General features: G+C 48.9%; 2 protein-coding genes across 7 annotated transcripts in view; both read left to right on the top strand.

Annotated features, from left to right (window-relative positions):
- SCAMP2 (secretory carrier membrane protein 2) overlaps positions 1-11,781 on the top strand; it is a 28,091-nt gene extending 16,310 nt beyond the window's left edge. For 3 of the 4 annotated variants that reach the window (XM_036268818.1, XM_036268810.1, XM_036268795.1), the window contains 3 exons: positions 778-879; positions 9,964-10,081; positions 10,297-11,781. In XM_036268818.1, the coding sequence (XP_036124711.1) occupies positions 778-879; positions 9,964-10,081; positions 10,297-10,431 (355 nt within the window). In that variant the 3' untranslated portion in view covers positions 10,432-11,781. The remainder of the gene's footprint in view (positions 1-777; positions 880-9,963; positions 10,082-10,296) is intronic. The other variant, XM_036268803.1, reaches the window with a different exon arrangement.
- A 958-nt stretch (positions 11,782-12,739) lies between these two features.
- On the top strand, positions 12,740-19,652 carry ULK3 (unc-51 like kinase 3). Of its 3 annotated transcripts, XM_036265154.1 has the most exons (16): positions 12,740-12,903; positions 13,740-13,880; positions 13,965-14,085; positions 14,908-15,012; positions 15,765-15,908; positions 16,122-16,204; positions 16,638-16,793; positions 16,974-17,079; positions 17,256-17,296; positions 17,534-17,633; positions 17,738-17,802; positions 17,887-17,965; positions 18,040-18,080; positions 18,462-18,509; positions 18,736-18,802; positions 18,924-19,652. In XM_036265154.1, exons 1-16 carry the CDS (start codon positions 12,802-12,804, stop codon positions 18,938-18,940), a joined length of 1,416 nt encoding a protein of 471 aa, XP_036121047.1. In that variant the 5' UTR covers positions 12,740-12,801; the 3' UTR covers positions 18,941-19,652. The 3 variants fall into 3 exon arrangements, 2 of the variants coding, with proteins under 2 accessions (XP_036121047.1, XP_036121058.1); XR_004959992.1 differs by lacking the exon at positions 18,040-18,080 and having other exon boundaries at positions 18,924-18,970; XM_036265165.1 differs by lacking the exon at positions 18,736-18,802.
- Positions 19,653-22,092: the final 2,440 nt, after the last annotated feature.

Below are 22,092 nucleotides of genomic sequence, written 5' to 3'. Positions count from 1 at the left end.
TGCTCTAGTGTGTGCTTCTATGATAGAATCAGACTCAGATACACTCTTAATGACTTCTCTCTCTGCTTGCTTACTTATGCCCCTCTCCCTATCTCCCTAGTAACTGTGGAGCATTGCTGAATGCCAATATTTAACCAGTTGACCTAGAATAGATACTGTGGACTTTAATGGATCCACTTCACAGACTCCTAGGGCATTTGGAGTTGTGCCTCAGAGCTAATACTTTCAGGGCTGGGAGTCCAGCAGGCTCCAGAAAGAGAGGACAGGGCAGTGGCTGAACCCCCTCCATGCACTCAGCAGGTGGGACCTCAACCCACACTGTATTCTAGCCCTCGAGGACATGGAAATGGAGGTACTTAAAACACCAATTTTATCTAGTGTTTGCTACTCCCCAAATACCTTTTTTGCCGCTCAGGCCTACAGTTGTATTATTAGAGGTTTATATACCTTTGGCTTAGGTTTTCTTCCCTGTTATGAAATGCAGACAAGTACCCCAAGAGATGAACTGTTAAACTCTTCATATTGTCCTTTGAGTAAGCAACTTTATTGACTCTTTGAGGAAGGGGTCAAGCATTGGAAGGCAGTGAAAAGGCAAGCCCTTTTTTATTATAGTGTGTGTCGTTGTAGACACACACTGACTGAGCCTCTGGTGCTCTGTTTGCTCTCCCATTCTGCCTCCTGGCTTCTAGTGAGGAGGAATATCAGACCATGTGAGGAATGCTGAGGAATGGGTTCCAAGGCCTCTTATGATTTCTGGTTTTCCCCTTCTCTCCACAGGTCTGACAACTCTTTCAGCTTCTTCGTGTTCTTCTTTGTATTTTTTTGTCAAATAGGGATCTATGTCATCCAGTTGGTCGGCATCCCTAGCCTGGGGGACAGGTGAGCCCGGGGGTAGTACAAAGGGAACTATGCTTTGAAGGCTCAGCTCAGTGTCTCTCACCCTGTTTGCCAACCTCTGAGAGACCCTACAGATGACCCTCTTTCACCATGGCACAGAGAGCAGTAACTGGGCCAGCTTGGATCTGCCTTCAGGCCCTCTCCAGTTTCTCACCAGTAGCCACTCACGGTCTTGCCTTGATTACCACTTTCTGGGGTATCTATGGGTGAACTTGGCCTGAATTCTCTGTGTCCTGTACTAGATTGCAGCCTCTTTCTTTTCTCTGGTCATACCCTCCTAGAAGCTGGTACTACTTCCACAGGTTCCAGACTTGCCCTTGGGTTTGGGCAGCTGCTGATGGATGCCCTGGTCTTTGCAGACCCTGAGCTGTGACGTTTTCCAGAGGCCCTGTAACCTCAGGAGATGAAGCCCTAGCCTCTCCTGGATGGGTCCTCTGGCTGCTCTCTTTGAGCATACAGCTGGCTTGAGTTTTCTGGGTGCTGCAGTCCTCCACTCAAAATTAATCTCAGAAAGCAAAGCTGATGGTTGATGTTTTCCTTTTGCCTCAGTGCACAGGGAACATTACAGAAAGGTCAGGCTGGCACTTGGCTGAAAGCCTGAGCCTGGAAGGGCTGTGCTATTTTGGTCCCATCTCTCCAGTAGAGCTGACAAGTCCAGAGCAGTGGGGAGGGGGCTGTCTCATCTCCAACTCAGAGCCAAGTGCATGCTGCCCTCCCACCACCCCTTTTTTCATCTTGTTTATAATCTGGCCTCTTTTCTTTTTGTTTGGTGACCCAGTTACATTACTCATTACCCTAAGTGAGACCCTGATAGAAAGGCTTTGATTAATAACTGTTCTATGGCCCTGGCTGGTTTGGTTGAGCTGTTAGAGCGTTGGCCCATGAACCAAAGAATCATGGGTTTGATTCCTGGTCAAGGCCATGTACTTTGGTTGCGGGTTTGATCCCCGACCCCGTCTAGGTTATGCAGAAGGCAACCAGTCAGTGTGTCTCTCTCACATCGATGTTTCTCTCTCTCTCCCTCTCTTCTCTCTTCCTCCCTTCCTATCTAAAAAAATACAATTAAAAAAAAAAAAAGGAAAAGTAGTCTCAGGTGAGGATTAAAAAATAAATAAATAAATATGCCCTGGCTGGTTTGGCTCAGCTGTTAGAGTGTTGGCCCGCGGACCAGAGAGTCCCGGGTTTGTTTCCCGCTTAAGGGCATGTACCTCGATTGCAGTTTGTCCCCGGCCCTGGTTGGGGTCGTGTGGGTGGTGACCAGTCGGTGTGTCTCTCTCACATTGATGTTTCTCTCTCTCTCTTCCCCCCTCTCTCCCTCCTACTCTATCTGAAGATAAATGCAAAAAAATGTCCTCAGGTGAGGATTAAAAAAAATAATAATAAAATAAATATATAAAATTAAAAAACAAACAAACTGCACTTTGCACTCTGGACAAGGAGTCACAAGGCTTGATTTCTGGTCCTGGGTCCGCCCCTTACTGCCCTGCCTAGGCCTACTTGGATGAGCTCTGCAGCCTCCAGCCTCTCAATACCTTTCTCATCTCACCTCATAATACTCCCTTTCGATTGTAAAATATACATAATGTAAAATATATCATTTTATGTACCACTTAAACCATTTTTATTTTATTTTATTTATTTATGTTTTTATTAATTAATTTTTGTTACAGATGTTTCTCCTTTTTCCCTCACTGATTCCCCTCTCCCCCTCTCCCCCTGCCCCGTCCCCACTTTGTTGTCCATGTCCACTGTTCATGCATACATGCATATAAGTTCTGTGGTTTATCTCTCCCCCACCACCCCCTCTTCTGGGGATTGTCAGTCTGTACCCCACTTCCACGTCTCTGGGACTACCCCATTCCTCAGACTGTTATGTTCATTATATTCCACAAATAAGTGAGATCATATGATACTTGTCTTTCTCGCTTTGGCTTGTTTCACTTAGGATGATACTTTCCAGGTCCCTCCATGTCATCTCAAAGGATAAGAGATCTTTCTTTCTTACAGCTGCATAGTACTCCATTGTGTATATGTACCAGAGCTTTTTTATCCATTGGTCTGCTGATGGACACTTGGGCTGTTTCCAGATCTTAGCTATTGTAAATAGTGCTGCTACAAACATGGGAGTACGTATATTCTTTCTGATTGGTGTTTCAGGCTTCTTAGGGTATATTCCTAGAAGTGGGATCGCTGGGTCAAATGGAAGTTCAATTTTTAATTTTTTGAGGTAACACCATATTGTTTTCCATAGTGGCTGCACCAGTCTGCATTCCCACCAGCAGTGTACTAGAGTCCCCTTTTCTCCACACCCTCGCCAACACTTGTTGTTTGATGATTTGTTGATGGCAGCCATTCTGACAGGTGTGAGGTGATACCTCATTGTTGTTTTAATTTGCATCTCTCTGATGATTAGTGATGAGCATTTCTTCGTATGTCTCTTAGCCATTTGTATGTCCTGTTTGGAGAGGTGTCTATTTAGTTCCTCTGCCCATTTTTTAATTGGGTTCTTTGTCTTCCTTTTGTGGAGTTGTATGAGCATTCTATATATATTGGAAATTAACCCCTTATCTGATATATCATTGGCAATTATGCTCTCCCATACAGTGGGTAGCCTTTCCGTTTTGATGATTGTATCTTTCGCTGTGCAGAAGCTTTTGAGTTTGATGTAGTCCCATGTGTTCATTTTTTTTGTTTGTTTCTATTGCCTTAGGAGATGTATCAGTGAAAATTCTGCTGCGTATAATGTCTGAAATTTTGTTGCCTACAGTTTCTTCTAGGATTTTTATGGATTCATGAGTCACATTTAAGTCTTTTATCCATTTTGAGTTTATTCTTGTGTAGGGTGTAAGTTGGTGGTCTAGTTTCATTTTTCTGCATGTAGCTGTCCAATTTTCCCAGCACCATTTATGAAAGAGGCTGTCCTTACTCCACTGTATGCTCTTGCCACCTTTGTCAAATATTAATTGAGCATATTACCTTGGGTCCATTTCTGGGTTCTCTGTTCTGTTCCACTGGTCTATATGCCTGTTCTTGTGCCAGTACCAGGCTGTTTGGATTACAGTGGCTTTATAGTATAACCTAAAATCTGGTAATGTGATCCCTCCAACTTTGTTCTTTTTTTTCAAGATTGCTGTGGCTATTCGAGGTCTTTTTTGGTTCCATATGAACTTTTGAAGTACTTGTTCTAGTTCTGTGAAGTATGCCGTTGGTATTTTGATGGGGATTGCATTGAATCTATAGATTGCTTTGGGTAATATGGAAATTTTAATGATGTTAATTCTTCCAATCCATGAACAAGGTATGTGCTTCCACTTTTTTATATCTTCCTCTATTTCTTTTTACAATGTCCTGTAGTTTTCTGCGAATAGGTCCTTTATTTCTTTGGTTAAGTTTATTCCTAGGTATCTTAATTTTTTTACCGCAATGGTAAATGGGATTGTTTTCTTAGTTTCTCTTTCTGTGAGTTCATCATTGGTGTATAAGAATGCCATCGATTTCTTGACGTTAATTTTGTATCCTGCTACTTTGCCAAATTCATTTATTAAGTTTAGTAAATTTTTTTTTTTTTTTTTTTTTTATCCTCACCCGAGGATATTTTTCCATTTTTTGTACAGATAGAGTGGGAGGGAGAGAGAGGAAGAGAGAGAGAGAGAGAGAAACATCGACGTGAAGGGACACATCGAGTGGCTGCCACCCACACGACCAACCAGGGCCGGGGACAAACTGCAACCGAAGTACGTGCCCTTAGCGGGAACCGAACCCGGGTCTCTCCGGACCGCAGGCCGACGCTCTAACCGCTGAGCCAAACCGGCCAGGGCAAGTTTAGTAAATTTTTGATGGAGTCTTTAGGGTTTTCTACGTATAGTATCATGTCATCTGCAAATAATGACAGTTTTGCTTCCTCCTTTCCAATTTGGATCCCTTTTATTTTTTCTTCCTGTCTGATTGCTGTGGCTAAGACTTCCAGTATTATGTTAAATAAAAGTGGCGAAAGTGGGCATCCTTGCCTTGTTCCTATTCTTAAGGAAAATGCTTTTAGTTTTTGCCCATTGAGTATGATGCTGGCTGTAGGTCTTTCATATATGGCCTTTATTATGTCAAGATATGATCCCTCTATTCCCACATTGCTGAGCGTTTTTATCAGAAATGGATGCTGGATTTTGTCGAAAGCTTTTTCGGCATCTATTGATATGATCATGTGTTTTTTTTGTTTGTTTGTTTGTTTTTTTAATCCTCACCCGAGGACATTTTTCCATTTTTTTGTTCAGGTAGAGTGGGAGGGAGAGAGAGGAACAGAGAGAGAGAGAGAGAAACATCGATGTGAAAGGAACACATCGAGTGGCTGCCACCCGCACAACCAACCAGGGCCGGGGACAAACTGCAACCGAGGTACGTGCCCTTAGCAGGAACCGAACCCACCCTTAGCGGAAACCGAACCCGGATCTCTCAGGACCGCAGGCCGACGCTCTAACCGCTGAGCCAAACCGGCCAGGGCGATCATGTGGTTTTTATTCTTCATTTTATTTATGTGGTGTATCACGTTTATTGATTTGCAAATATTGTACCAGCCTTGCATCCCTGGGATGAATCCCACTCGGTCATGGTGGATAATTTTTTGGCGTATTGCTGGATCTGATTTGCTAGTATTTTGTTCAGGATTTTGGCCTCTGTTCATCAGGGATATTAGCCTGTAGTTTTCTTTCTTTGTAGTGTCTTTTTCTGGTTTTGGAATTAGAATTATGCTGGCTTCATAAAACGAGTTTGGAAGTCATCCTTCTTGAATTTTTTGAAATAGTTTGAGGAGAATGGGTGTTAGTTCTTCTTTGAATGTTCGGTAAAACCCCCCCCCCGTGAAGCCATCCCGGCCTGGGCTTTTGTTTGCTGGGAGAGTCTTGATTATATCTTCAATTTCTTCTGTTGTTATTGGTCTGTTCAAGTTTTCTATCTCTTCCTGGTCCGGTTTTGGGAGACTATGTGTTTCTAGAAATTTGTCCATTTTGCTTAGATTGTCGAATTTGTTGCCATATAATTGTTCATAGTAGTTGTTAACGATCTTTTGTATTTCTGTGGTGGCAGTTGTTACTTCTCCTCTTTCATTTCTGATTTTGTGCATTTGGGTTCTCTCTCTTTGTTTCTTGGTGAGTCTAGCTAAGGGTCCATCGATCTTGTTTATCTTTTCGAAAAACCAGCTCTTTGTTTCATTAATCCTTTGAATTGTTTTTTTGGTCTCTATGTGGTTTATTTCTGCTATCTTTACTATTTCCTTCCACTTAAACCATTTTAAAATATACAATTCAATGGCATTTAGTATATTTTCAGTTCTGTGCAGTCACTACCACTATCCAGTTCCAGGACATTTTTATCACCCTAGAAGAAAACTCCATACCCATTAGCAAACACTCCTTATTCCCTCCTTCCCTGAGCCCCTGGTAACCATTAAACTGCTTTCTCTCTCTGGATTTGTGTCTGGCTTCATTAAGCATGATGTTTTCAAGGTTCATGTTGTAGCATAGATCAGACTTTCTTCCTTTTTATGGCTGAATAGTATTCAGTTGTTTGGATATACTACATTTCGTTGATCCACTTATCAGCGATAGTGATTTGGGTTATTTCCACCTTTTTGCTGTTGTGAATAGTGCTGCTACAAACATTTGTGTACACGTTTTTGAGTACCTGTTTTCAGTTCTTTTGGGTTTGTATCTAGGAGTGGAGTTGCTGGGTCATGTGGTAATCTGTGTGTAATTTATTATTTTTTATTTTCCTGTGATGCTCTTTTTTGTTTTGTTTTGTTAATCCTCACCAGAGGATATTTTTACATCGATTTTTAGATAGAGTGGAAGGGAAGGAGAGAGAGAGAAAGAGAAACATCAATGTCAGAGGGACACATCTATCGGTTGTCTCCTGCACAACTCTGACCAGGGCTGGGGATCAAACCCACAACTGAGGTACATGTCCATGATCAGGAATTGAACCTGCAACTCTTCAGTCTGCAGGCTGATGCTCTTAACTGCTGAGCCAAACCAGCCAGTGCCTATGGTTAATTTATTGATGAACTGTCAAATTGTTTCCCACAGTGGCCATATTACATTCCCAGTGGCAGTGTATGAGGATTCCAGTTTCTCCACATTTTTGCCAAGATTTGTTATTTTCCACTTTTTTATTTAATCCTCATCTAAGGATATTTTTCTATTTATTTTCAGATGGAGTGGTAGGGAGAGAGAGGGGGAGAGAGAGAGAGAGAGAGAAACATGATCATGAGAGAGACACATCAACTGGTTGCCTCCCACACGACCCCAACCAGGGCCGGGGACCGAGCCACAACTGAGATACGTGCCCTTGACTGGAATCGAACCTGTGATTCCCTGATCTGTGGGCCGATGCTCTAACCTCTGAGCCAAACAGGCCAGGGCTCTTTTCTATTATAGCCAACCTAGAAATGCGATATCTCATTATGGGATTTGTTTGTTTAATCCTCACCTGAGGATATGTTTTTACTCGATTTTTTCAGAGAGGGAGGGAGGGTGATAGAGAAAGAGAGAAACATTGATTGATTGGTTGCCTGTGGGGATCGAACCCATAACCTCCGTATGAGTCCTGACTGGAAATCGAACTCACACCTTTTTGGTGTACAGGACGACGCTGTAACCAACTGGGCTACCTGGCCAGGGCTCATTGTGGTTTTTTGTTGTTTTTTAATGTTTTTATTGATTTATTTAGCGAGGAAGGGAAAGAGAAACATCGATGTGAGTTAGAAACATCAGTTGGCTGCCTCCTCCACGTCCCCTACTGGAGATTGAGCCTGCAAACTGGGCTTGTACCCTGACCAGGAATGAAACTGGGACCTCTCAGTGCATGGGACAGCACTCAATCCACTAAGCCACACTGGCCGGGCTGGGTAGTCTTTTTGTTGTTGAATTCTTTATATTTTCTGGATACTAGCTCTTATCAGGTATGTAATTTACATTTTTTTTTTCTATTCTGTTTTTCCATTCTCTGTCGTGTCCTTTGATGTACAAAAGTATTTTTCTTGGTGGGAGATTGTATTTAATGTTTATATTGATTTTTAGAGAGAGAAGAAGGGAGAGGGAGCTAGAAACAGCAATCAGCTGCCTCCTGTACACCCCCTACTGGGGACTGAGCCCACAACCTGGGCATGTACCCTGACTGGGAATTAAACCTGCGACCTCTTGGTGCATGGGTCGATGCTCACCCACTGAGCCACACCGACTGGGTGATGTACAAAAGTTTTTAATTTTGATGATGTGCAGTTTATTTTTTTCTTTTGTTATACTTTGGATGTCATATATACACACACACACACATATGTATATATATACACACACGTGTTTGTGTGTGTATTTGTTGTTGTTAATCCTCACCTGAGGATATTTTTTCTTCTTCTTCTTTTTTTTTTTTTTTTTTAGATTGGGAGAGAAGGAGGTGGGGGGGCGGAGAGACAGAGAGAAACATGATTGTCAGAGAGACACATCGATTGGTTGCCTCCCGCACGATCCCATTCAGGGCCACAAATCAAACGTGCAATCCAGGCACGTGCCCTTGACCAGGAATCAAACCTGTGACCCTTCATTCTGAGGGCCAGCACTCTTAACTGCTGAGCCAAACTGGCCAGAGCTGGGTGTCATATTTAAGGACCATTACCAATCTAAGGTCATGAAGAGTTACCTCTGTTTTCTTCTAAGAGTTTTATAGTTTGAGTTATTATTATTAGGTCATTGATCCATTTTGAATTAATTTTGTTGTTAATCCTCATACCTGAGGATATTTTTTCCATTGATTTTTATTTATTTTTTTATCCTCACCTGAGGGCAGGAGGGAGAGAGGGAGAGGGAGAGAGAGAGAAACATTGATGTGAGAGAGACACATCAACTGGTTGCCACCCACACTACCCCAACGGGCCAGGGATGAACTGCAACTGAGGTATCTGCCCTTAGCTGGAACCAAACCCAGGACTCTGGTCCGCAGGCCAACACTCTAACCATTAGCCAAATCAGCCAGGGCTTTCCATTGATTCGTAGAGAGAGTAGAAGAGAAAAAGGGAGGAAAGGAGGTGGGGAGAGAGAGAGAAACATCGATGTGAGAGAGACTCATTGATCGGTTGCCTCCTGCATGCACCCCAACCAGGGTTAGGGATTAAACCCAATACCCAGGTACATACCCTGGACTGAGAATCAAACCCGTGACGCTTCAGTGCATGAGCCAACACTTAAACCAGTGAGCCATACTGACCAGGGCCCAGCACCATTTTTTTAAAAAGATTTTTTATTGATTTTTGGAAAGAGGAAGTGAGAGGTAGAAAGAAACACTAATGAGAGTGAAACATTGATCGACTGCCTTCTGCATGCCCCCTCCTGGGGATTAAGCCTGCAACCTGGATGTGTACCCTGACTGGGAAGCTTTCAATGCCTGGGATGACTCCCAACCAAATGAGCCACACTGGCCAGTGCCCAGCACTTTAGAGACCATTGTTTCCCCATTCAGTAGTCTTGGCACTGGTTGACAATAAATGTGTGGGTTTATTTCTAGAGTCTTAATTTTATTCCATCAACCTCTATATTGTATATGTCTGTCCTCATGCCAGTTCCACACTGTTTTGGTAAGTATAGCTTTGTAGTAAGTTTTTAACTCATGAAGTGTGAGAATATCTCCTTTTATAGGTGAAAAGGCTGGGGCTCAGGAAGGAGACATGACTAGAGCCAGAGGAGGCTGTCCCTGGCCCTAGTGGGAAGAGCTGAGGTGATAGCATCATTGCATTGGATTGGCCAGTAGTTCTTTCCAGAGGGTGGGCCCTCAGGAGTGAGCAGCCATGCTTTCATGTTTCCATAACCCCCAAAGCAACAGGAAAAGGTCCGATCCAGTGCTACTCCTGAGGTTAGCAGCCACATCCCTTCCAGACCTCACATGACCCAAAGATTCCATGTAGACAGTGTGGGGCCTATCGGCCTGGGTGGTGGTCAGCATACAGCAGCCACTTGGAGAAGACCCCCTCATGGGACCTCTGGGGCCCACTCCTATTATACCCTCTCTGACCTCCTCTTCTCTCTGTAGTGGTTGGATTGCAGCCCTGTCTACATTGCACCAAGACTTGGCTGTGTCCATCATCATGATGGTTGTGGCTGGCTTCTTCACCCTCTGTGCCCTGCTCTCACTCTTCCTTCTAAAGCGGGTGAGTGGTGGGTGCTGGGCCAACAGCAAACCTGAGGAAGCAGGTACCTCTCTCCTGCCTTGCCATGGGGATGTTCATCACTACAGCGGTTGGGTTTCCTGAGTCCCAAAATGTCCAGTGGCTTTTCTCCAAGGCTCTGGGTGGGAGGTGAGGCAGGTTTGGGTTCCTTGTGGGCCCACAGGTTGGGCTTCTCTGACCACAGCCTTTTCCCCCAGGTGCACTCCCTGTACCGTCGGACGGGGGCCAGCTTCCAGCAGGCCCAAGAGGAGTTTTCCCAGGGCATCTTCAGCAATAGGACCTTCCGCAGCGCTGCCTCATCTGCTGCCCAAGGAGCCTTCCAGGGGAATTAGTCTTCCTGACTCTCCTCCCTCTGCCCCATCCTTTTCTCTTGCCTGCCTTCTGAGCTGCACTTTCTGTGGGTGCCTTAAGCAGTGCTATGGCCAGCACAGACCTGGGGAGGGCCTTGCCATGGCTTTTCTTCCTTCCTTAGCAACCAGCACTCCCTTCCACCCAAGGGAAGGGGAGGGAGGGACAGGGTCTTTTTTACACAAGAGAAAAGAAAAAAAAAGTTTTTTCTTCTCTGGTGGTGGTTTGGTAGGATTCTTTTGTCTCTGGAAGCAGTGGACTGAAGTTCTCTTTCCTCTACACACACGTACACACTTGGGATCACCGGCTGACCTGCGTCCTGGAGTTGTATTTCTGCCAGCGTCCTGAGCCTCCCACTACTCCCCCAGCATCCTGGCCTGAATCTGGCTGCACAGACCCAGCTTGTGGCTTCCATAATCCTATCCTCCCTTCCTGTTGGGCTGGGATGACCTCCCAAGGGCTCTCCTTTAAATGACTTCAGTCTGGGCTGGTGGACAGCTCTGTTCCCTCGATTACTCTGGACAGGTATTTGGGCTTCCAGAGCCCCTGGCCTGGTTCCTCAGCCACTGCCCTGCCTCATGTTTCTCACAAACAGATTCATAGCCTTATCGGCCCCCTGCACCTTCCTGGTGTGGGCAGCACCCTATGCAATCTGGGGTCCTCTCTGAGCCCTTCCTTTAGACTTACTGAATGTGCATTGGGGATGGGAAGGGACAGAGACCAACCCTGAGTTGGCCTGCCCAACCTTTAACAGTCTTCGAGTGGGGTGGGGGAGGGGTGCGTGTGTGACTGTCCTGGTGTGGGTTGTTTGTCCCTGTTTGTTTTGATTTCCTCTTCTGGGGGACAACTGCATTCTGCCTTGGCCTCACATCTTACTCTGTCCCCACATCATCAATATCTAGGTTATATGACTTTTAGAAAGGGCAGGGCAAATCAGTCCAGAATTGCATCCTTCAGGCTGGACTGATGAGCCAGGGTTCCAGACTCATCCTCCAGAGTTCTCCCATACCCTGAGTAGGAGTATAGTCTATGTCACTTTCCACTGGCCCTGGGGATTCCCCAGGAGGTGTGTCACTATGATGAGCACCTAGGAGTCCACCATTAACACCTGCACCCTATCCTCCAGAGGCTGTAGGAATAGGTGTGTGGACTGAGGGGATGTCTCAAAAAGCTGACCAACCCAGAGGCAGCCCTCAGGCTACCAGCCCACTCCACTCCAGAGCCACTGAATGATAAGTTAATGGCAGCAACCAAGGTTTTGTAAATTCCTTTTTTCTCCATATACAAATGTATATGTTATGTTTCAGTTTTGTGCTTAAATAAAAACATTTTCAGACAACACTGGTCAAAACAGTCTGTTGGACTTGGAATGATGGCGGTGGCTCACAGGACTAGGGACTGAGGTACTCTGTATGCGTGAGGGGTCAGTCAAGATGCTGTTCCCTGTCCCCTGGCTGATCTGTGACAGGCCAAACCCTTAACCCCTGGGGGAAAGCCCCTTCCTGAGATAACTGTTGGCCTTTTCCATGGTATTTTTTTTTCTCTTTAAATTAAAAATTGTGTTTTTTTGATTTTTTAGAGAAAGAGGAAGGGAGAGGGAGAGAGAAGGAAACATCGATGAGAGAACATCAGTTGGCCACCTCCTGCATGCCCCCCACTAGTGATTTAGCCCATAACTTGGCATGTGCCCTGACCTGGAACTGAACTGGCCACCTCTTGGTGCATGGGTCCACACTCAACCACTGAGCCATACCAGCTCTTTAAATTTTTTTAAAAAATTACTGAGAAAGAGAAACATCAATTTATTGTTCCACTTATTCATGCATTCATTGGTTGATTCTTGTATGTGCCCTGACTGGGGATCAATTGCAACTTTGATTTATGTCCCACTAATTCCACTTTCAGAGCTGCTGGTCTTGGGGGGAGGGACCTCTGTGAAACCTCTACCCCCACCACACCCTTGTTGCTCCTCACATGAGCATCTCTAGGCTCCTATCCTAGACGTGATGGGATTCAGAGGGATTTCCAGTGACCTCTGTCGGTCTCTAGCTGTCCCTTCCGCCAGCTTTGGGCTTCAGTTTCCTCCGATCTTGCGTATCATATGATTTCTAGTGTTAGTGAAGACCAGGAGATGTGTGCAGCACTCAGAGCAGCGCAGCACATAAAGCAGCGACAGGGGCGAGTCGCATGGGCCGGGGAGCCTGGCCCCGCCCCCCGCGCTGCACTTCCGGCGGGCGTCAGTAGGAGCAGCGTGGAGTTCAGCCCGTCGTTGCGCACGCTCCTCGCGTCGACTCCGGTCGGGAACCCGCACCGGGAAGCGGGAAGTACCTGGTGGCCAGCGCTGGCTGGTCAGGATGGCCCGGTCGGGCTGGGGCCCTCCGCGGCTGGACGGCTTCATCCTCACCGAGCGCCTGGGCAGTGGCACCTACGCCACGGTGTACAAGGCCTATGCCAAGGTGAGTGCGGGGCGGGGCGGGAATCGGGGCAGGAGAACTTCTGAGGGCCCGGCCAGACCTAGAGCGAGCCCAGGCGGGTGCCGGGCTGGGATACTAGAGAGGTTAGAAACAGCATGAGAGCAGTTAGGTACGCAGCCTGTATGTCCCAGTCGGTGGACGAGGTAGGAGCGGACTTTCCCTCTTCAGTCTTAAAAACAAATACACGTACACACTCCCATGTTTTGTCTGGAGATGTAGGGGGAGACCGAGATAGAGCCTGGTGTCAGTGGCTTAAGAATAGGCTCAAGCCCTGGCCGTTTTGGCTCAGCGGTTAGAGCGTGGGTTGCGGTTCATCGGGGAGCCCGGGGTCTGGTCGGTCGTGCGGGAGGCAACCCATTGATATCTCTTTCACATCGATGTTTTTCTCTTCCTCCCTCTCACTCTATCTGAAGATAAATGGAGGAATATCCTTGGGTGAGGATTAAAAAAAAAAAAAAAGGCTCAAAACAGGGAGGCTAGCTGGTGGGCTGGGAGGAGTCTTGGACAGGGTTCCTGAGAGCTGGACCCACTTAAGAAGCAGAGTGGGCAGTTCTAGGACACTGAATGACATGCCTAGTGGGGGCACTCAAGAAGGGCTCCTGGGACAGAGGGTTGGAGAACACCAGGCTGGGTGGGGAGGCCAGGATTCCAGAATCAGGAGGCTTCATTGGTTTGAGAAGGGGAAGCTGGGAAGCCTGGATGCTGGTGTGAGTGGGTAGGCCCAGTGAGGGGGAGAAGGGCAGAGGGAATCAGCCTTTCTGGCCAGGCATGGGCCCTGGCTCCCTCAAGCAGAGCCCTCCAATCTCTTGTCCCCACAGAAGGACACTCGAGAGGTGGTAGCCATTAAGTGTGTGGCCAAGAAGAGTCTGAACAAGGCATCCGTGGAAAACCTCCTGACAGAGATTGAGATCCTCAAGGGCATTCAACATCCCCACATTGTGCAGCTAAAAGACTTCCAGGTGTGGGCCTGTGGTGGGGCCACCCGGAAAGGGGGCTGGAGAAGAGACACTCTCTTCAAGCTGCCTCTTTTCCTCTAACCACAGTGGGACAGTGACAACATTTACCTCATCATGGAGTTCTGTGCAGGAGGTGATCTGTCCCGCTTCATCCATACCCGCCGGATTCTGCCTGAGAAGGTGGCTCGTGTCTTTATGCAGCAGTTGGGTAAAAGCCTCTGACCCCAGACTTCCCATGATCTCTGTCCTCCCTCAACACTCTATCCTGTACTTTTAGCAGTTGCCTCCTTTCCCAGCTTGGATTCATAGGGCCCCGTCTTTGCCATGTGCTCATCTCTAGCTTAAGGATGTTAGGAGAGAAGCTGATGAACAAAGTAGATCCAGAAACATGGAAGTAGGGAACAGACCGACAAACCTCAAAGGGAGAGGATGTAGAAGGGCAGGAAGAGATAAACCAAAGAACTTATATTCATGTATGCATAACCAGTGGACACAGACAATACTGTGAAGATTGGGGGGGGGGGGTTGTAGGACAGGAGCAGGGATGAAGGTGTCAATGGGGGAAAAAGAAACATCTGTAACAAAAATTAATTAATTAAAAAATTAAAATTAAAAAAAAAGATGTCACAAGAGACACAGGCAAGAAGCCTAATCTGTGAGAGGTCCAGATTTTCCACATGTGGAACATAATAGAAAGACCTTGTAGGACACTCCAGGGTCCAGTGGGTAGTACCCAAATGCTTTGCTAAGAGAAAAAGCAAGAGTCTAAAGGGCTGGGGCCTCCAGGGAGGCTTCTAGGAGGAAGGGAGACTTGTGAACATGCCTGAGGGAGGAAAGAGAGCACTGTGGGTAAGAGTGGGAATTCTTAGAAGTGGCAGGAACCTGGTACTTGTATGTAAAGCAAGAGACCAGCCAGGCCAGAACTGGTGTCATGCAGGCTTGAAGAAGTAGATATAAGCCAGGGAAGGCAAGAGGCAGGTGGAAGATGGACCCCTCTGACCTGTTTCTCTGTATGTGTCCTGCTCCCCAGCTAGTGCTCTGAAGTTTCTGCATGAACGGAACATATCTCACCTGGATCTGAAGCCACAGAACATTCTGTTGAGCTCCTTGGAGAAGCCCCATCTTAAACTGGCAGGTGTGAGTCTGCAACAGCAGGGGAAAGCTAGGCCTGGGTCTACACACAATCTGTGGGCTGATTTTGGTCCTTAGAACTGAATGGAACTTCAAGTTTTGGAGGGTGGGTATGCACTCAGTAGAGGGTTCGAGGGTTCTCTGTCGAGTCATCAAACAGCAGCAGGCTGGGAGAACCAGGAACAGGCCCCATCACCAAAAGGTAGAACCTTTCTCAGGCTCCCCACACTCAACTTCAGCAGTGTAATGGTTAGGATTAGGGTAAAGACTCAGTGTGTGACCAGGGTCAGGACTTGGGGTGTCACAAGGATTGGAGCTCAAACTGTGACTCAACCTGTGGCAGTATTGGAGGGTGTGAGGTGGGGAAGGGGTGGTTGTAGTCCCTGATAGGATTTGGAGAAAAATTGACTTGAGACTGGAGGCCAGAGACCATGGTATAACCTGAGCTTAGTGGACAGTGAGGGAGGGTTCTAACTCCTAGTGGGCCATTACCCTCATAGCTGGTATGAGCAGGGTGGGCTTTCTGGAAAAAGATGCCTGAGGGGACTGTGTAGTATAGGTAGGATTTATATCCTCACAGAAAGATGGAGGAGGGTGTTGGAGGTTAATAATGAGCAAATACTGGGAAGTAGGATTGATCCTGGTGAGTCTGGAAGGTGGGGAGGAGTCCTGTGCTGGAGCGCAGGAGAAGGCTTCAAAGGCCAAGAGCAGAGACAGCTGGAATTTGAGTCCTACTGCCTGGCCTCTTGTCTGCAGACTTCGGCTTCTCACAGCACATGTCCCCGTGGGATGAGAAGCATGTACTCCGTGGCTCCCCTCTCTACATGGCCCCTGAGATGGTGTGTCAGCGGCAGTACGATGCTCGTGTGGACCTTTGGTCCGTGGGGGTCATTCTGTATGGTGAGAGCTTTGTCCCCTGCCCCCCGCCCTGTGAGGCCTGCACTGTGTGTCCTCCGGCATTCCCTCTCTGGCCACTTCTGAAGGGCCTTAATGAGAAGGCTGACTCTAATGGCTCCAGGCCCCTGCTTGGGGGTGTGTCAGACCCTTCCAGGAGTGGGCCAGGCCAGGCTGGACACTGTTTCCTCCCAGCTTGCCCTCTGCCTCCCTCCACAGAAGCCCTCTTCGGCCAGCCCCCCTTTGCCTCCAGGTCGTTCTCAGAGCTGGAAGAGAAGATCCGGAGTAACCGGGTTATCGAGGTGGGTCCTACAGGGCCTCAACAACCTGTTGTGGGGCAGAGGGAGTCAGAGCCCTCAGGTTGGAGACCTCACTACCCCTGCACAGACTGGGTGTGGGGTCCAGTCTACTCTGTGGTGCTGGGCATGCTTGAAGCTCCATTCAGTTGTAGGGACTCAGATCAGCCCACAGAGTGTTGTGTAGACCAAGGCCCAGCCTTCCCAAGAGCATAAGCTAGGGAGGGAAGAACCTGAATTAGGGTTCTACGACAGCTGAGGGTCCCAGGGAGCGTGTGGGCAGGAGGCTTGGCTCTCCACTGTTTTCATCACTGATTTTTCACTGTTCCTCCTGACTCTCAGATTCTCCACCTGTCATACATATACCTCTGGGACATACCAGGATAGGGTGGTGGAGGTTCTGGAGCCCAGTGTGACCTGTTCCCCACCCTCCTCTCAGCTCCCCCTTCGGCCCCAGCTCTCCCGAGACTGCAGGGACCTACTGCGGCGGCTCCTGGAGCGGGACCCCGGCCATCGCATCTCCTTCCAGGACTTCTTTGCCCACCCCTGGGTGGACCTGGAGCACATGCCCAGTGGGGAGAGCCTGGCACGAGCAGTAAGCAGACTACCAGGGATGGGCTGGAGTGAGGGCAGGTTAGGGGTCTAATCTACCCCTTTTGGTGGTAAGCAGGTAGCTTGCCTCACAAGCAGAAGAAGGTGGGCTCAGGGGACCAGCTTTTCCCATTTTATGTTGAGCAGAGGGGTGGGCATTTCTCCTGATCTCCCTATCCCCCAGACCACCCTGGTGGTGCAGGCTGTGAAGAAGGACCGGGAGGGGGATGCCGCAGCCGCCTTATCTCTGTACTGCAAGGCTCTGGACTTCTTCGTGCCTGCCCTGCACTGTAAGTGGGTAGAGCCCTGGGCACAGCAGGGATGGGTCAACCATAACTGCTGTGGGTGGATTCCAGAAGCATCTTCCCATCCAGAATTTTATGGGAGACAAGGCAGAGGGTAAATCTGGAATCTAGTGCTTTTGAGGATTCTAGAGCGTCCTCATATAAACCACCACTGTTTACAGACGAAGTGGATGCTCAGCGGAAGGAGGCAATTAAGGCGAAGGTGGGTGAGCAAGTCCCCTGGAGGAAACAAATGAAGGGACCTGGGGCTGCTGGAGACTGGCTCTCTTTGAACAGGAACTTCCTGTCCTGGGAAAGGGTCAGGCTAGCCCCTGATATTACAGCTTGGGACAGTCACTGAGGACCCAGAGGGAGAACTTGGATGTGGGTGGTGCTGGCAAGGGAGACAGAATGGGACAGCCCCTCCACAGCCCCTTCTCCGCCCCTCATGCTCCTGCAGGTAGGGCAGTATGTGTCCCGGGCTGAGGAGCTCAAGGCCATCGTGTCCTCCAATCGGGCCCTCCTGAGGCAGGAAGCCTCTGCCCAAGACCTGCTTAAAGGTAGGCCAAGCTCCTGGCTGACCACCAGTCCCCCAGGTAGTCGGCTGTCTGAGACAAAAAAACGAGCTGCTCCTCTCACCCTGAGTCTTTGCCCTTCATCCCAGAGATGGCCCGGGACAAGCCACGCCTCCTGGCTGCCTTGGAAGTGGCTTCAGCTGCCATGGCCAAGGTTTGTACCCAGTGGGAGAGGTCTAGATGGAACCAGGAGGAACCTAGGGCATGACCCTAAATGACCTGGTGTCTCTGGCTGCAGGAGGAGGAAGCTGGCAGGGAGCAGGATGCTCTGGATCTGTACCAGCACAGCCTGGGGGAGCTGCTGCTGGTGCTGGCAGGTGAGGCCCTCATCACCACACTCCCTGAGCACCTGCTGCCCTGCCCTTACCACGCACCCTCCCTCTTTTTGCAGGGGAGCCCCCAGGCCGGAGGAGGGAGCTGCTTCACACTGAGGTGCCCACTGGGGTTGGGAGGGTTGAAGGGGCTTTATCTTTCCAGTTTGACCCTCCTTCCATCTGGGAGGACCTCCTTGGGTTCCCTCGGGGTGTTTAAAGTCTGGGAGGCAGACCTCCTCACAGACCTGATAAGTTGGTGGCCCCAGGCACTTCATAGGGGCTGGGAGCTCAGGTCAGGCAGTGGGACAGGCAGGATCTGGGAACCCAACAACAGAAAGTTGGCTGGGCTGCTTCAGTCTGGAAGACTTTCTGGAGGACAGAGCAGATAAAGGACTCAGGGCAGTTGTTAGAGGGTTCTAGAGAGCAGTAGGAGTGAGGAAGGTCTCACTCTGAAGGCCCCTCCCCCACACCCACGGGCATGTGTGTCTTCTCTTGGCAGGTTCAGAACCTCATGGCTCGAGCTGAATACCTAAAAGAGCAAGTCAAGGTGGGCACATGGTGGGACCATTGGGGCAAGGCTATGTGGGTTCTGATCCTCTGCTTGTAGCTGTCTGTCTCCCCTTACCCCCTGTGTATGTGTGTCTTTCCAGGTTCCATCCAAAGTCCTCTCCATTGCTGTCTCTTTTACTTCCAGTTGCTCAGTGGCTGTTGATGCTGCTCCTTTGCCTGCCCCTGGCTGCCTCTCACCCCTGTGTTACTTTTATGTTCCACAGATGAGGGAGTCTCACTGGGAAGCCGATACCCTGGACAAGGAGGGGCTGTTGGAGTCTGTTCGGAGCTGTGAGTCCTGCCCTGGGATCCCACCCTCTGCCCAAGGAGGGGTTAGGGCTAAGAGCAGCCCTGGATTCAGCATCTTTTGCCAGAGACCTGATACTGACCCTCCCCCCTTACCCCTCCACAGCCTGCACCCTGCAGTGACCCTGAAAGGATGACTGGACAGACCACAGGCCACCTGGAGTTGGGGGACACACTCACCCAAGCTGATAGCCAGAATTCTGTGGCTCTCTGCAGCCTGCCAGAGCAGCCTTCCTGGATGAGCAACTCTGGGACCACCGCATCCCAGGGTCCCCAACACCCTTCAGGGTACTCTTCATCCCACAAAGGCTCTGATGGCCCAGCCCTTGTATGTGCTGGGAGCACCAGGCCTGGCCCCAGAGGAGAGGAGCAGGCCTCTGGGATAAGAGTGTTTTCATGTGACTTTGGTTAACTAGTGGCTACTGGACCCTCAGTCCATCAGTTTGGAGCATCAAGACTCTGTTTTCGCTCTGAGAAGAGGGCAAGGGGCAGCTGTACTCTGTGCCCACCCCTGTCCTTCCTGGGAGCCCTCACTTCTGTTCTTGCACTGGACCAAGGTGCTCTAAGACCCCTCAGGGACCACCCACCCTGTGGTCTACACTCAGCCCCAAAGAACTCACCAGTCATCATGGAAGCTGGTGCCTGCCCACCCTCTCGCAGTATTTTAAGTTAATCCTTCAAGTCATGAAAAGAATATACTTTGTAGGATGGGGCAAATCAAAGAAACTTTGCCTGCTCGCCCTGGCCCAGGGGATATCAAAAGGGGTCCTTAATCGTCGTCCCTCCAGCCTTCATCCCTTTTTAGGGCATACCCCTTCGTTTTTACAGAGTTAATTCTGGCCTGGAACGGGGCGGGGGGGGGGGGGGGTATGGGGGATGCCTGAATCCTCGGGTTTTGGGGATCCACTAGCCCAAGGGACCTTTCAGGTCTGACATGGCTGTACCCCAGCATGTGCCCTGAGCAAGCATCTTTCCCTTTCTGGGCTTGGGTCTCCCCATCTCTCCACTGGTATTGCTCTTAACCTCCTCGTCCTTAGCGCCCCCCACGTGGGCTTTTAGGAGGACAGAGTGACTTTATCTGCAGAAGAATGTATACACCTGGTTATTTGATGGTTTGTGTTTTAAAACTCTGAGAGGCTGTTGGTGATTTCTAACCTTTCCACTCTTTACTGCCTCCTTGGGGCGGGAGTCTCTTTCTGCCCTGCCCGAGGCTGGTGTAAAGTGTGTTATTCATTGTTCTCTATTAAATTATTTTCTGAATTTGTGATTCTCTTCTTGGCCTGGAAGAAGAGAAGGAGTAGGTCAAGGCGGGCAGCCCCTTTTCCTAGGTTAGTGCTAGGAAAAGGGTCTCCAGGATAACCTATGTAACCTGAGGGAGGGCGGGGGGAGGCCACAAGGTGGTGGAGGGAGGGAGAGCCACATTTGCCTCCTGCCCTTAGGCCCCAGGCGAGTCAGGCTGACCAGCTGCCATTCCTGCCCACCACCTAAGGGACTAGTGGGAAGGGGACAAGCACAGGCCTAGGTGCCAAGCAAGGTCCTTCCTTTCTGGACCTGGAGAACGGTGGACTCCATGGCACACTCTTTTGCCCCAGACAAGATCCCTGGCCTCTCGTACTTCTTCCCTTGGGCTGGTGAGTGAGCAGGGAGCTGGACTGGGGCAAAGGGCATTCTTGAGAGTATCTCATGCTCATACTCAGCCCTCCAGGATCCCTCAAAGGGGACATTTCAGCAGTCCCTTAATTCCCTCCTCCCCCAATGCTTGGTCAGAACAGCATTAGAAGCATCTTTGGGGACTGAAGGGATAGGAAGCCCTATCCCCTAGGGAAGCACCAAGGCAGCAGTTCCATAGATTTATCCGATACCAACAACCAAGATAACCATCCAGCCAGCATTAAAGGAAAGGAATTACTCTCCCTGAAGTCCTTGGTTGGTTGTGAGCGGATAATGTAGAGCAGTGGTGCAGAGGGCAGGAGGCAAGGCAAAAATCCTGGCTCTGCCACTTGACCAAAGACCATTGACTAACCCAGCAATTTTTAACCTTTTTTTTTTTATATCTCATGGCATACATAAACTAAAATTCTATGGCAGACCAAAAAATAATTTTGCTGATTTGACTCCAAAAAAGGTAATTTTGATTCATTCACACCAAGCAGCTATTGTGTTGGCTGTTGTCTATTTTGTCTTTTTTTTTTTTATCCTCACCTGAGGACATTTTTCCATTTTTTTGTACAGATAGAGTGGGAGGGAGAGAGAGAGAGAGAGAGAGAAACATCGATGTGAAAGGGACACATCGAGTGGCCGCCACCCGCACGACCAACCAGGGCCGGGGACAAACCGCAACCGAAGCACGCGCCCCTAGCGGGAACCGAACCCGGGTGTCTCCGTACCACAGGCCGACGCTCTAACCGCTGAGCCAAACAGGCCAGGGCTCTATTTTGTCTTTAAGAGGGGGGAGTTGTTACTCCTCACCCAAGGATATTTTCCATTGGTTTTTTTTTTTTTTTAGATAGAAACACCGAGGTGAGAGAGACACATTGATTGATTGGTTGCCTCTTGTAAGACCCCAACTGGGGCCAGGGATCAAACCCGAGACCTTTTGGGCTGACACTCTAACCACTGAGCCAAACTAGTCAGGGCTGTTGTCATTTTTTTTTTTTTTTTAATTTTCACCCGAGGATGTTTTTCTATTCATCTTCAGATACGGTGGGAGGGAGGGAGGGAGGAAGGAAGGAAGAGAGAAACATCAACATGAGAGGGACACACTGACTGGTTGCTTCCCGCATGTGGGGGGCTAACCACAACTGAGGTACGTGCCCTTGACAGGAATCGAACCCGAGGGCCAATGCCTTTTTTTTTTTTTTTGTTATGTGTCCCTAGCAGGAACCGAACCCAGGACTCTCTGGTCCACAGGTTGACACTCCAACCACTGAGCCAAACCTGCCAGGGCCACGGGCCGACGCCTTAACCGCTGTGCCAAACTGGCCAGGGCAGGGCTGTTGTCATTTTTTAATTTGACAATTTAAGGGAAAAGAGGTCAGTGCCCCTGACTAAATCATCAGGTATTGCATGTTTTAAAAATCTTGTGGCACACTGGTTGAAAATAGCTGGACTAGCCCTGGCCAGTTTGGCTCAGCAGTTAGAGCATCACCCTGTGGACTAGAGAGTCACTAGTTCAATTCTGGTCAAGGGCACGTGCCTTGGTTCAGTCCCTGGTCCTGGTCAGGGTTGTGTGGGAGGCAACCAGTTGATGTGTCTCTCTCATGTCAGTATTTCTC

Source organism: Molossus molossus, unplaced genomic scaffold (genome assembly GCF_014108415.1).
Source record: "Molossus molossus isolate mMolMol1 unplaced genomic scaffold, mMolMol1.p scaffold_m16_p_1, whole genome shotgun sequence".
In the NCBI taxonomy this organism is placed as follows: Eukaryota; Metazoa; Chordata; class Mammalia; order Chiroptera; family Molossidae; genus Molossus; species Molossus molossus.
This window is presented reverse-complemented; position numbering and strand designations above follow the sequence as displayed.